Raw genomic sequence first — 11,738 nt, 5'->3', positions numbered from 1 at the left:
TTTACTCTAAAAGTCCCCGCCTTTGTCGGGACATGAACCATCGCGGCCTGGGACTACAAAAGGCCCCCTATGTATTAGATCTCCGATATACAGCATACAAAGTTTTTGAAGGCCGAATACCTGATTCCGACGAGGTAAGATGTTAACGTTGGGTCTTGGCTAATGGTGGGGCAAAGGGACGGAGCGGGGCATCATCCTCAACTGCTCTAAGTGTATAGCCGCTTCTGACAGATTGGGTTGTTGGAACCAACTGTTCTCTTATCTTCAGGCATCATATGCACGCTGCCGCCATTTGACCAGGCCGTGTCTGGAGCCCTGCGGTCTTCCGTGATAGTGGATGTCGGCTGTTTGTTATATTTAACAACATTCTCCGTCCCAGGTCTTAGTTTCCTCCTTTCATCCTTCTCCATCATCCTTTTACCTGCCTTCCTCATCGACAAAGTCATCGGTCCATCTACCGAGATTGGTTGTCTGGCATCAGATCGGACCGGCGGCCGATTTGGCCAGATCCTTGTCGGTAAGTCTTGTGGGCGCAACACACATGCTTCGTTCGGCCGACCGATGAAACGACCCTTGCTTTGTTCTCAATGCAGTTTCGAATCTCTAGGAACATTTGGTCTTTGTTCCGTTGATTCCCCACTTTCCAGATAATGAGTTTCCAAGTTCTTACTATTTTCGACGGATTAATTGTTATGATCTGAGTCTGTTTACGTGTATCAAAGTTATGCAGTGGTGCCTCTTGTGATGTGCGCAGGTCAACCTTGCGAAATGCAATTCCTACGGCTTCTTTGATTTCCTGAAACATTGGCGCGTATATGAGGTGATTTGACCTTGAAAGAATCGGTCGTGATGTGACTGACTGGCTAACCTTAAATCAAAATGCAAGTAGACCTCTTACCAGCGAATTGACCCAAATCACCTCTTACACATTCCAAAATGGAGTTTTACATGACAGACATCCCCGGAGCTGCTAGTTCGAAGCAAATACGCGCCGCCCTGGGGAGTGTTCTCAAGAAATACTTCATTTACTCATTTGAGCTCCGCCAATGGTCAAGCAAGAAACATAGGGGCACCCAGGAAGGGTGTTTCACAATACACGATCGTGCTATCGGCGAAGAAATCCTCAGAAAACACAGCACACCAGAGCCAAGGACCGTCCTCCGCGGCACCAAATATATCAGGATTTTTGGAAGAGCTCAGACTCCAGTTATCATTGCTGGATCCGCGATAACTATCAAGAGGAGTAATCGGAAAACACCGATACCCCAGCATGTCATTCATGCTTTGCAAGATGACAATGAAAAAATTGCAAAGAACATGGCAAATCGGCAGCCTGCAGATAAGAAACCTTACCGTACACCGTTCGCGTTCCAAGGGTTCGAGTGTGGTGTATGGGTCACAGATCCCAGAAATTCCGAATTACCGACTTTTTCCTCGTTTTATCAAAGCCTAAGATCCGGAAACCTTAGAATGACGCGCCAGGCCATTCAAATAGAATTGTTCAAGATGGCAGGGCCATTGGGATGTCCTGTGGGACAGTATATGCTTTGTCCGACTAGTACCGTAAGATCGTCAATCATCTCCCGAGAGACTTCAGGGACGTACTTCATCATCTCTTTGCGCTGGTCACCAAAGCTTTACGAAAAGATCGAACCGAATTCATCCCCGACAAGCCCCTTAAGTGGTTACGGAAGCCCTTTCTCCCCACCACCACCATCACCGTCTCGACGCATCAACAAATCTAGGGTACCTTCGCTTGACGAAAGGCATGCCAAGATTGTTTCCTACTGCTTTGTATATCGCTTCAAGCTTAAGGAAGCACATGAATCCATCCGTCTTATCACAGTTGGTTCGATCCCGGGTTTCCAGGATATCCAAAGCCTGAAAATATTCCACCAACATGCAACCTACGACTTCCAACGATCCATGGCGGGTCTGGACGAACAGCTCGCTAACCTCCCGTTTGACATCGCATTTCAAATGCACTCCCTCGTTTTGAACGGTGTTCTCCTTCCTCACCGTGTCAAAGAGCTTCTTGGGGTAGTCCGGCGAGCCATTCAAACCTCCTACAGCAGAGCATCTACCGAAATAGAGATCAACCGTGATTCAAACGGCATGACTATCGATGCCACCGCCTATGCTACGCAGGTAGTAGCATCGGTTTTCAAATCATGGGCTGGAGAGTGGGAGCCACAATTACCATCCGAAGACCCACAAACCTGGTTGTCGGAAAATATTCAGAAAGACTTCCTGGACGCCTTGGAAAAGAAGCAGCGAAGTCAAGAATACATGTTGCGAATGAAGTTCTACAGAAAAGAGAACCAAGTTTTAATCCATCGGATGTCCATAACGCCAACAGGGATGTTTCCTGGCGGCCCAAACTTAGAGCCAAAAAATAGAGTGTTGAGGGAGTATCACCAATACCTCAATCACTTCCTTCGAGTATCGCTAGTCGAAGAGGATGGTGGAGACTTGCGATTCGAAAGTGGCGTCGACGGGAAATATATCTATGACGGACGATTTCTTCCGTTTCTCATGCCCGATAGCAAACTTCTCAGAATCGCTGGCAGAAACTTTACATTCTTGGGATTCAGCCAAAGCTCCTTGAGATCCCATACGGCGTGGTTCATGGCGCCGGTGGTAACTCAGAAGCGGACGATCACGGTAGAAAGGGTTATCGAACTTCTCGGCAACTTCAAGGATATTAAAATCCCCGGCAAATGCGCAGCAAGAATCGGACAGGCGTTTACGGATACCGTCGCTAACATTAAAATCGCGGAATTCATGACGGCCTACAAAAACGATATCGTTAAAATAGGTCCAGGGGGCAAAGAATATACCTTCAGCGACGGATGTGGAACCATATCTCCGGCGTTGATTGAGATGATTTGGAAGAAGGGCGATTTTACTACGGAACCCAAGCCAACCGTTTTCCAGATCCGATTTAGAGGTTAGCTCGCCCATTCTCTCCGACGTATACCCTTTCCCCGAGATCCAGAGATCCTTTAATTGCTAACCCTAGACGCAGGAGCCAAAGGAGTCGTTTCGCTCGACAGTACTCAACGTGACCCTGTAATCACCCTATACAACTCGATGGTCAAATTCGATGGCCTGAACAACAAAACTTTCGAAATCAGCCGGAGTTTTACAAAACCGCTACCTTTCTATTTGAACCGATGCATTATTAAAATCCTCGAAGACCGCGGGGTCCCCGTTGAGAATTTCATGAACCTACAAAGACAAGCCTTGGCTACACTTCGCGAGAGGACTTTTACCCCGGATAGTGCTGCTTACTTCCTAGATTACCAAAATAGGTGTACGCAAGCAAATATCCCGTTTTTGATCCGCGAGCTGCATTCATTGGGTTGGGACTACAAAGAAGATAATTTCCTGAGGAAGGTGGTTGAGTTCACCATGTTGAGCACGCTTCGCGATATGAAATACCGTGCGAGGATACAAGTCGACAAGGGATTTACTTTGGTTGGTGTTCTGGATGAAACAGGATACCTAAGGGAAGGAGAGATATACTGTCCCATACAAAGAGAAGATGGAAAACGGGAGGCACACCGAGGTGTCGTCGCTATCTGCAGAAATCCCGCCCTTCATCCGGGCGATATCCAAACGGTGACGGCGATAGAAGTACCATACGATTCACCGCTCCGCGATCTCAAAAACTGTGTCGTCTTTTCACAGAGAGGGTCTAGAGACTTACCAAGTATGCTCTCCGGCGGCGATCTAGACGGTGATATTTATCACATTTGGTGGGAACCTAGTATGATGCCGAGGTTTCACGCCGAACCTGCAGATTTCCCATCTGTTCAAGCTTTAAACTATGAAAGAGAGGTCACGCAGGCTGACATTGGGAAGTTCTTTTTGGATTTCATGGAGAACGATAAGCTGGGGGTTATCAGTATCGCCCATATGGTTCTTGCAGACCAGGAGCGAGAAGGTGTTAGGAGTCCCGCCTGTTTGACGTGCGCAAGAATGGCATCACAGGCGGTGGACTTTCCGAAGACGGGAGTACCTGTGAGCAGCGACCCCTTTCTATCCCAGTCGTCCCTCGCATTTGGTCTGATCAGTGTGATTTTATACAGGTAAAAATGAGCGAGCTACCTAGAACGTCTAAAATACGCCCGGACTTCCTCGCCCCGGGTCCAGGCGTCCAATTCATCGACGGTAACCCAAACCTCGTCACTGACGAGTACGAAAACGAATTCGACTACGACTACTTGGATTTTGAGCCATCGCAAATAGACTTTTCGAAAGTAGAAGCTGCCGACGACCCTTTCCGAACCGGCAAAGATTTCCTTTACTACAAATCAGACAAGGCCCTCGGTCAATTGTTCAGAGAGATCGATGAGGAGAAGTTTATTAAATCTTGGGAGGATAACGCTGCTCGGTTTGAAAGAGGTCCAAATGACTTGTTGAAGAAGGTGCAGGAATATATGGTACGAGGCGTGGACTTGAGTAAAATGTTTGACTGGTACGAATTCGCACGGGAACTGCGAATTAGGTAAGACCACCTTCGTAATGAAATGTATAGAACAGATCATGCTAACAACCCAATGTACTAGCTACGAAAGCAACATCCGTGACTTATCCCACAACTACGCCATCAACCGCAACAACGACGCTCTAGAAGAAGTCGAAGTCTTCATCGGCTGCATCATCGGCACCGAAAGTCACCGCCAATCACGCGTTGTCCGTGATAGTGCAGAAGAAATGCGTGGTGAAGTCACAAGGCTTGTTAGTCATGTCGCTGCGGTTATTAGATACGGTACCGAAGGTAATGCAGCGGTGAGGGATGGGCATTATGATGGACTTACTTTGGAGAGAGCGTTGGCTTGCGTGCAGGCTTCGTTTACGGCTAGGGAGGATGATGAGGGTGGAAGTAGTTTTGGGTGGTTGGCGGCTGCGATTGGGTTGAAGGAGTTGAGTAAGAGGAAGGTGGAGAGGTCTTTGGTGGATAGCTTTGCGGGGATGAGATTCCGAAACTAAATGGTTTGCGGGCGATGGGCGACAGGTATATTAGACCCGTTGGCTGATGATTCCTCGATTGATATTTATTATCTAAAACCAGCGGGCGCATTTACCCTTTCTATACGCTGGCATCGCGTTACGTCTATATCGTCAAAGCAAACATGCTATCCTTGATTCTTTTCTAGAGACGAGCATCATGCTGTAATTTAGTTGGCAACATGAAGTCTACGACAACGGGGGGTTCCTTAGCCTTTGTCTTTAACAAGGGATCCGTAGCCGAACCCAAGACTCGAAAGACCGGTAAAACCTTCCATCTTCAGGCAGTGAGATTCGCTTAATATTTCCAATCGATGAATCCTCCGGCCCAAGCCAATGTGATTGGCCGTATACTAGTACAGTAATAGTGCCTGAACTCGGAAACCTTGCGCACATAATATTCCAACGGGATGTTAAAATATAAATATGGCGAAGCACAGTTGGGGAGCAAGAAGAACAGCTCCTGAACTTCACTCTAATATCGCGTGTCTTGTTCCCGAAGAATCGACAAGAACAGTGTTGACGAAACCAGCTAGAATCGGTCCTGTTTGTTGACTTATATAACACCAACCGCCAGCAACAAATATTTACTGGACATCAGAGCACTTATCTGTTAATACACCCCCCAGTACATCAATTGCAACTGCCTGTGTTGACGTGCCACCGAAAATGACTTCAAAGAATCCACAAAAGTCAGTTACATAGCCTAGCTAGCTGTCCATTTTGAATCTAGCTTGCAAACCTTTACCTTCCTATCGTCTTGTTTCATTGTTCATTCTTTCAAAATCGGCACCTTGGAAATATCCCTTGCTCACTCTTCGGAGAGAGATTTCTAGATAATGCTGACTTTAGGTTCTGTTGGAAATATGGTGCCCTAGGTGTTCCGCTGTTTGCGCAAGCCCGTTTTTTTGCTATGTATGCAAGCGATGCCGAGCTCACTCAAAAATCGCGAAGGATGGAACCTCTTGCGTTTGCTATGCATGCTATTCGGAATCGTGGAAGATCGAAACGGAAATCGTTTCTTTGAAGGAGACTCAACTGAGGCTTGAACAGAAGGTCGCGGCGCTCCAATTGAGGAGTGGGGAACTTGAGACGGAAAACAACGATCTCCGAATGAAGGGTGCTGGGCTCGAGGAGAGAAATAAAGGTATCCAGTCAACGATGCTTCAAATCGGGACTGACAAATTATTGGTCAGAAAATTTGTTAAGTATGTCGGCTAGAGTCCAAGCTTTAACGTCCACTGGACTTTACCTCCTTTACTTATCGGGTTTATAATATATTTGCTATTATAGAACTGATAAACGGTATATAGCTTGGTTATGTCCGCAACTATCCCTATTTTCATCGGGCCCTCACAGACGAAATTCGTTATTCATGCCGGTGCGATCTGCCACAAATCGGCTCACTTGGAAGAACTTATATCTACAAAGCAATCTAGCAACGAAACCGTTGTTCTGGATGGGGGAGAATATAATATTGAAGCATTTAAAATGTTTGTGGAGTACTGCTACTTCGGTACATATTTCGGAGCAGAACACGACAAATCAGAGCTGCTCCTTCACGCACGAGTGTACGCTCTTGCCAACAAACTAAAGTGCCGAGAACTAAAGGCCGTTGCTTTGCGGAAAGCGACGGAATGGTGCTACGGGGATTATACACAGCCAGGCGGAAGTCGTTTGTCGGACATGTTTCCAGACATGCTAGACGCGATAAACGTAGTTTATACCTACACCGTTGACCCTGAATCTGGATTCTTACCGCGCACTCCCAATTCACCGCACGTCGGTGGAAAGCCGGGAATTATTAGAGACGGGTTTCGCCTTCTCCTAGCGAAACTTGCGGCGATGAATTTAAGTGCCCTCAAGAAACAGAAGAGATTTCTTAAAGTGCATCATCAATTTCGTGAATTTAATACGGATATGCTCTTGTTTCTCACCGGCAACAAAGGTATAATATCATTATTTCCCACAAATGAGCCGCCCGCATTTGTACAGCTGCGGAAGGATGAAATTTCGGCGTTCAGCAGGTATAATAATCTTTCCGGAAGCTTTGCTAGTTTGCCTGCGATATACGATAGTTAATAAAAACTTTTACGTCCAGGTTGTTCAACAATGATACATTAGCTGTGTTTGTTGGAGAGGACTCCAAGAGATTCGATGTCCACAAATCCGCCGTCCAATGCTCAGAGTATTTCAGACGACTTATGACTTCCGAAATGATTGAGTCACGAGGGAAGGCGGTTTATCTGACGTCTGAAGTGGATACACCGGATGCATTCAACAAGTTCGTGCAATACTGTTACCTCCAGGACTATCTCTGTGACGAAGATCGGGTCGATAGTTTCGCGCAACACGCAGCTGTCTATGCGCTTGCAGAAAGACTGGTTTGTCCTATTCTCAAGTGTCTCGCGCTTGAAAAAGCAAAAGGGGTCTGTGATGCTGCATATCCAGGGAAGGCAGATGAGGTTCTCGTTGTGACACCAGCGGTGGTGGCGTTGATCTATGAGAATACCTACGACAATCACAGCGCGAAGCTCATCGGAACTCCTAGTGAAAGCAAGGAAGATGGAACAAGTGAACTTTCTAGTTCTGTCGAACTTGCTGTCGAGAAATGCGAGAAGGGCCAACACGGCATGAAAGAGGCAGCCGCTGGGGAAATTGTAGTTGCGTCGAAAGATATAGCTAGAGACGGGTTTCGAATGCTCCTTGCTCGTTTCGCGAGTGTCTATATTTCTCGATTGCGGGAGCAGGCACTGTTCATCGCCGCACACCACGCTTTTCCAGACTTCGCAACAGATCTTATGTTGCTGGCTATGCCCGACGAAGGGTTCCAGTTAGGTAAAGATGGTCAATTAAAACTCGAAGCCTAAGAAGATATACTTCGGCTGCACCCGCCATCTATTTATCAATAACTATTCTTGTGGCAGACTTTATTGTTGCGGGTGTGTTCCTAACATTATTCGAATGTCTCTCCGAATTTAACCAGCGCAGGACATGTAACTTTAAACGCTCTAGATTGTTATCATATTTGTTTTATTTATGTTATTATATTTATTGTTTGTAATATCAAACCTGCCCACTTCGCCGCAAAGTTTGAGAACTAACCTGCGATCGATTAGGGAGCAGTTAACACTGTATCGGGTAGGTAGTGAAATAGACTGAAATAGGCTAATGAATGATAGCCAGACAGTAGAGATAGCTGCCTTGTCAGTATACTAGAGAAGACCTGATAGAGCAACATCTGCAAGTATCTCCGATGATCGAAAAGTTATGCGGTGGCACAACTCTCTCGGCCATGTCAATTGTCAAACCCTAATCTCGCAGCTGTCCACTGTAGGCCCAGCGGTAAAGGTGGACCCAGCTCAGTTGCCTAAATGCAGGATTTGTATCCAAGCCAAGAAGAAAAGACGATATCACCGAAATAGACTACAAGACAAAAGCTCTTACCCGTGGGAGATGGTGCACTCTGATCACTCAGGGCTGTTGCCTACCACGCTAGGGGGAGCCAACTACTTCGGAGTATCCATCGACGGCTATTCTCGGTGGGCTTGGGTCGAAACCACACGGTCAACCACTGAAATACATCACTGCTTTGACCTACTACTAGCAGAGATTAGAGCTATGAACTGGAAGCACAACTCCCAGAATAAGGAGGTTTGGGCGTGATAACGGTACAACCTATTCGAACGGCCGCTTTAGAGGCGCCTTAGCAGTGGAAGGGATAAGCTACGAGCCATCTCCACCGTATAATCAAGACTCCAACGGCACCTTTGAGAGGTGGTTGGGTATGCTGGTCTTAATCGCAACCGCATTGTTACATCGGTCAAAACTACCGGTAACCTTCTGGGGAGAAGCTATAGTTGCAGCTGCTTATATCAAAAACAGGCTCCACTCCACTGGATCCCCACAAGGAAACTCACCATACCAGTTGTTTTAATAGGGTATATCGAGAATAGTACTACCTTATACAAGGTATACAATGGTGTAGAATTCAAGGTTGTAAAAGACTTGGATTGGGAGGACGATGTCTTCCCGGGACTACATGGGTTAAGACCCAAGTCTCCATCGAATACGACCCTCGACGGACGAAGCAAGCTGAATGCTATAAGTCTTCGGGTACTGAACAGGTGCCAACTGAGTCGACTTGCAGCAGACAGGAGGAACGCGCAGCTCTAGACAACAAAATGCCTTCCTTAAGACCGGTTGATGACTCACCGGTACAGGCAGTCGGTGGGAGTGAAATTACGATGCCTGCACGTGTACACTGGGAGCAGCCAGCTGTTACACTAGCCGAGGTACAAACTCAGGAAGAACCAATGGTTCTGGACTCTGTTGATACCCAACACGAGATTTCTACGGCCGAGGCTAACAGACCTCAGCACGAGAGTGAGCGTACCTCTTCGGTGATCGAGCAAGGCACAAAGCCAGAGAGAAGAAGGAAGTAGTATTCCGAAAATATAACCAAACCAGCGCAAACCAGATACGGTCGTATAAGACAGCCAAAATATGGGCTAGCCTAGCACAGACAGGTTAGGTTGATTTGAAATGGAAACCACAATCCTACGAAGAGGCCATGCGAAGACCAGACTGCAGCTCCTGGAAGCAAGCCATCGAGGAAGAATTCAACTCTCACCGAAAGGACAAATCCTTCTCTCCGGTGGGGCTCCCAGAACAGGTCACTGCTTTGGCAAGCAAGTGGTTATTCAAACTGAAGAAATCAAAGAATAACCGAAATCGAGTTACAGTTAAATACAAGGCAAGGATATTATAAGAGGAGATTTACAGCCCGGCCAAGACATGGACACATACGCTCCAGTAGCCAAGCTAGCCACCTTTCGAACGCTTACTAAGGTGATAGCTCTGCTGAATCTAGAACTACATCAAATAGATGTCAAAACTGCCTTCCTTTACGCATCTCTGCTTGAGGTCGTATATATGCAGCTACCGAAAAGCTATAAAGGTCAAATACCAGCTGGAATGAAGAGGCCTGGTCTGAAACTACAGAAGGCGCCCACGGTCTTAGACAAGCACCGAAGACGTGGCACACAGACATAAGTAACAAACTCGAGAAGATGGTTTTTGAACCGTGCCCAGACGACGAAAGTCTATTCATCAACCGAAAGCTCAATGCGATGATCCTCCTTTACGTCGATGATATGCTAATAGCTGCTCTTGATATTAGAACGAGATGAACGACCGCAACCCGGTTACGGTACCTTTGGAGACCAACCTATCAAAGGGCTGCGGAGAGGACTTACTGGGGATAGCTGAGGCTTGGTATCAACAATTAGTAGGGCAGTTTATGTACTTGATGGTTTCAATCAGACCGGACCTAGCCTTCGCGGTAGGGAGACTATCACAGTGCTGCTCTGCACCGAAAATAGGTCACGGTGGAGCTGCTAAGTATGTCTTAAGATACCTGAAAGGAACCAAGGATCGAGGACTAATTCTCGGTGGAAATACAAAGCCCCAGCTGATTGGATGCTCAGACTAGACTGGGCGAGAGATATACATCACCGCAAATCCACCGGAAGACGCCGTTTCTGAGAAACAGTTTACTAATCTGGGATTCAAAGAAGTAGACTATAGTCGCCACCGGCACATGGCAGGCAGGATATATAGCCGCTTCAGAGACAGTCAAGGATTTCACTTGGGCAAACGAGTTCTGACAGCAATGAACATTCGATCAGATTCAATGCCCATTCTGTAAATTGACAACAGAGCAGCAAAACAACTAATAACCAACCCGAAGAATCACAATCGAACGAAACACGTGAACGTGAGATATCTTTCAGTCGGAGACCCTTATAATCGAAAAATGCTTGCGATCGAGCATGTCGCCTCACTTGAAAACACAACAATGTACAACAACAATCTTAATTGGAATACAATTAAGTATTATCATTAAGTCAACGGATGAAATCCTGAGACAACTTGAGAGCCGTCATAGTTCAAGAGTATTCTTATATACATGAAATTGTAGTACTAAGGATCCTCTCGTCGACATAATTGACAATGATCGATGCTTCGACCATTTCGATTACATCACACGATACCCCAAACCAGACTATCCTAACTATAAAGAGATCATTGGAGATTAATAATGGTGAGAAAGTAGGTAGGTTCTCTTCGAGACTGGGGTCATTTGTGGAAGGGCCTTCGTTCACGCCTTCCATCTCTTTGAATTTGCTATGTGAGAACATCGTAAAGTTTTCGATTGTGTGGGCACACAGTCTGTAAAAAAGACAATAACAGATGGTATTCTTTGAGTTCAAGTTAATATAATGATATTTTATGCGTATGGTATGTAATATTGATTGAAGCTGATCTCTCTAGTGCTCTGCGGGGTGCTGCATTTCTATACGCAACACGTAAGAACATATTTGTAAATAAATTGGTATACGGAATAAGCCTTGCGATTTATTCCGCCTAGGCAATTATACATTATCTATACGGAGCGGATCCTGTCAAACACCTTTATATCCAGTTACATGACAAGTTGGCGCGCAGATACATCTTTGCCAAATTATTGAAACTTATCCGACGAGGGTAATAGCTCTCTTTCAACAAATCAGAGATCCAAATTACCAATTAAAAATTATGTCTATAAACCAATCGAAGAAATCTCGAGCGGATTGTTTGACCTTGCTTACTCGCTTGTAAAAGCATAAGAAGAATCCGCACCGCGTCTGAGTGATGCCTATACTCGTCGCCTCGGAACA

The 11,738-nt window shown here is 46.2% G+C and overlaps 4 protein-coding genes across 4 annotated transcripts; all 4 read left to right on the top strand.

Annotated features, from left to right (window-relative positions):
• Positions 1-32: 32 nt before the first annotated feature.
• On the top strand, positions 33-909 carry DFL_000415 (uncharacterized protein; the record flags this gene model as incomplete). The annotated part of the gene is made up of 3 exons (XM_067633195.1): positions 33-134; positions 232-517; positions 890-909. The coding sequence occupies 3 exons, from the start codon at positions 33-35 to the stop codon at positions 907-909; spliced, it is 408 nt and encodes a 135-aa protein (XP_067494948.1).
• Positions 910-936: 27 nt separating this feature from the next.
• Positions 937-4,998, top strand: DFL_000414 (uncharacterized protein; the record flags this gene model as incomplete). Its single annotated transcript, XM_067633184.1, has 4 exons — positions 937-2,950; positions 3,029-4,026; positions 4,095-4,513; positions 4,575-4,998. The coding sequence occupies 4 exons, from the start codon at positions 937-939 to the stop codon at positions 4,996-4,998; spliced, it is 3,855 nt and encodes a 1,284-aa protein (XP_067494947.1).
• A 687-nt stretch (positions 4,999-5,685) lies between these two features.
• On the top strand, positions 5,686-7,886 carry DFL_000413 (uncharacterized protein; the record flags this gene model as incomplete). Its single annotated transcript, XM_067633172.1, has 4 exons — positions 5,686-5,708; positions 5,895-6,224; positions 6,330-7,043; positions 7,118-7,886. The coding sequence occupies 4 exons, from the start codon at positions 5,686-5,688 to the stop codon at positions 7,884-7,886; spliced, it is 1,836 nt and encodes a 611-aa protein (XP_067494946.1).
• Positions 7,887-9,200: 1,314 nt separating this feature from the next.
• DFL_000412 (uncharacterized protein) lies at positions 9,201-9,461 on the top strand (the record flags this gene model as incomplete). The annotated part of the gene is made up of 1 exon (XM_067633160.1): positions 9,201-9,461. One exon carries the CDS (start codon positions 9,201-9,203, stop codon positions 9,459-9,461), a length of 261 nt encoding a protein of 86 aa, XP_067494945.1.
• Positions 9,462-11,738: the final 2,277 nt, after the last annotated feature.

Source organism: Arthrobotrys flagrans (genome assembly GCF_004000055.1).
Source record: "Arthrobotrys flagrans strain CBS H-5679 chromosome Unknown unitig_15, whole genome shotgun sequence".
NCBI classification, from domain to species: Eukaryota; Fungi; Ascomycota; class Orbiliomycetes; order Orbiliales; family Orbiliaceae; genus Arthrobotrys; species Arthrobotrys flagrans.
This window is presented reverse-complemented; position numbering and strand designations above follow the sequence as displayed.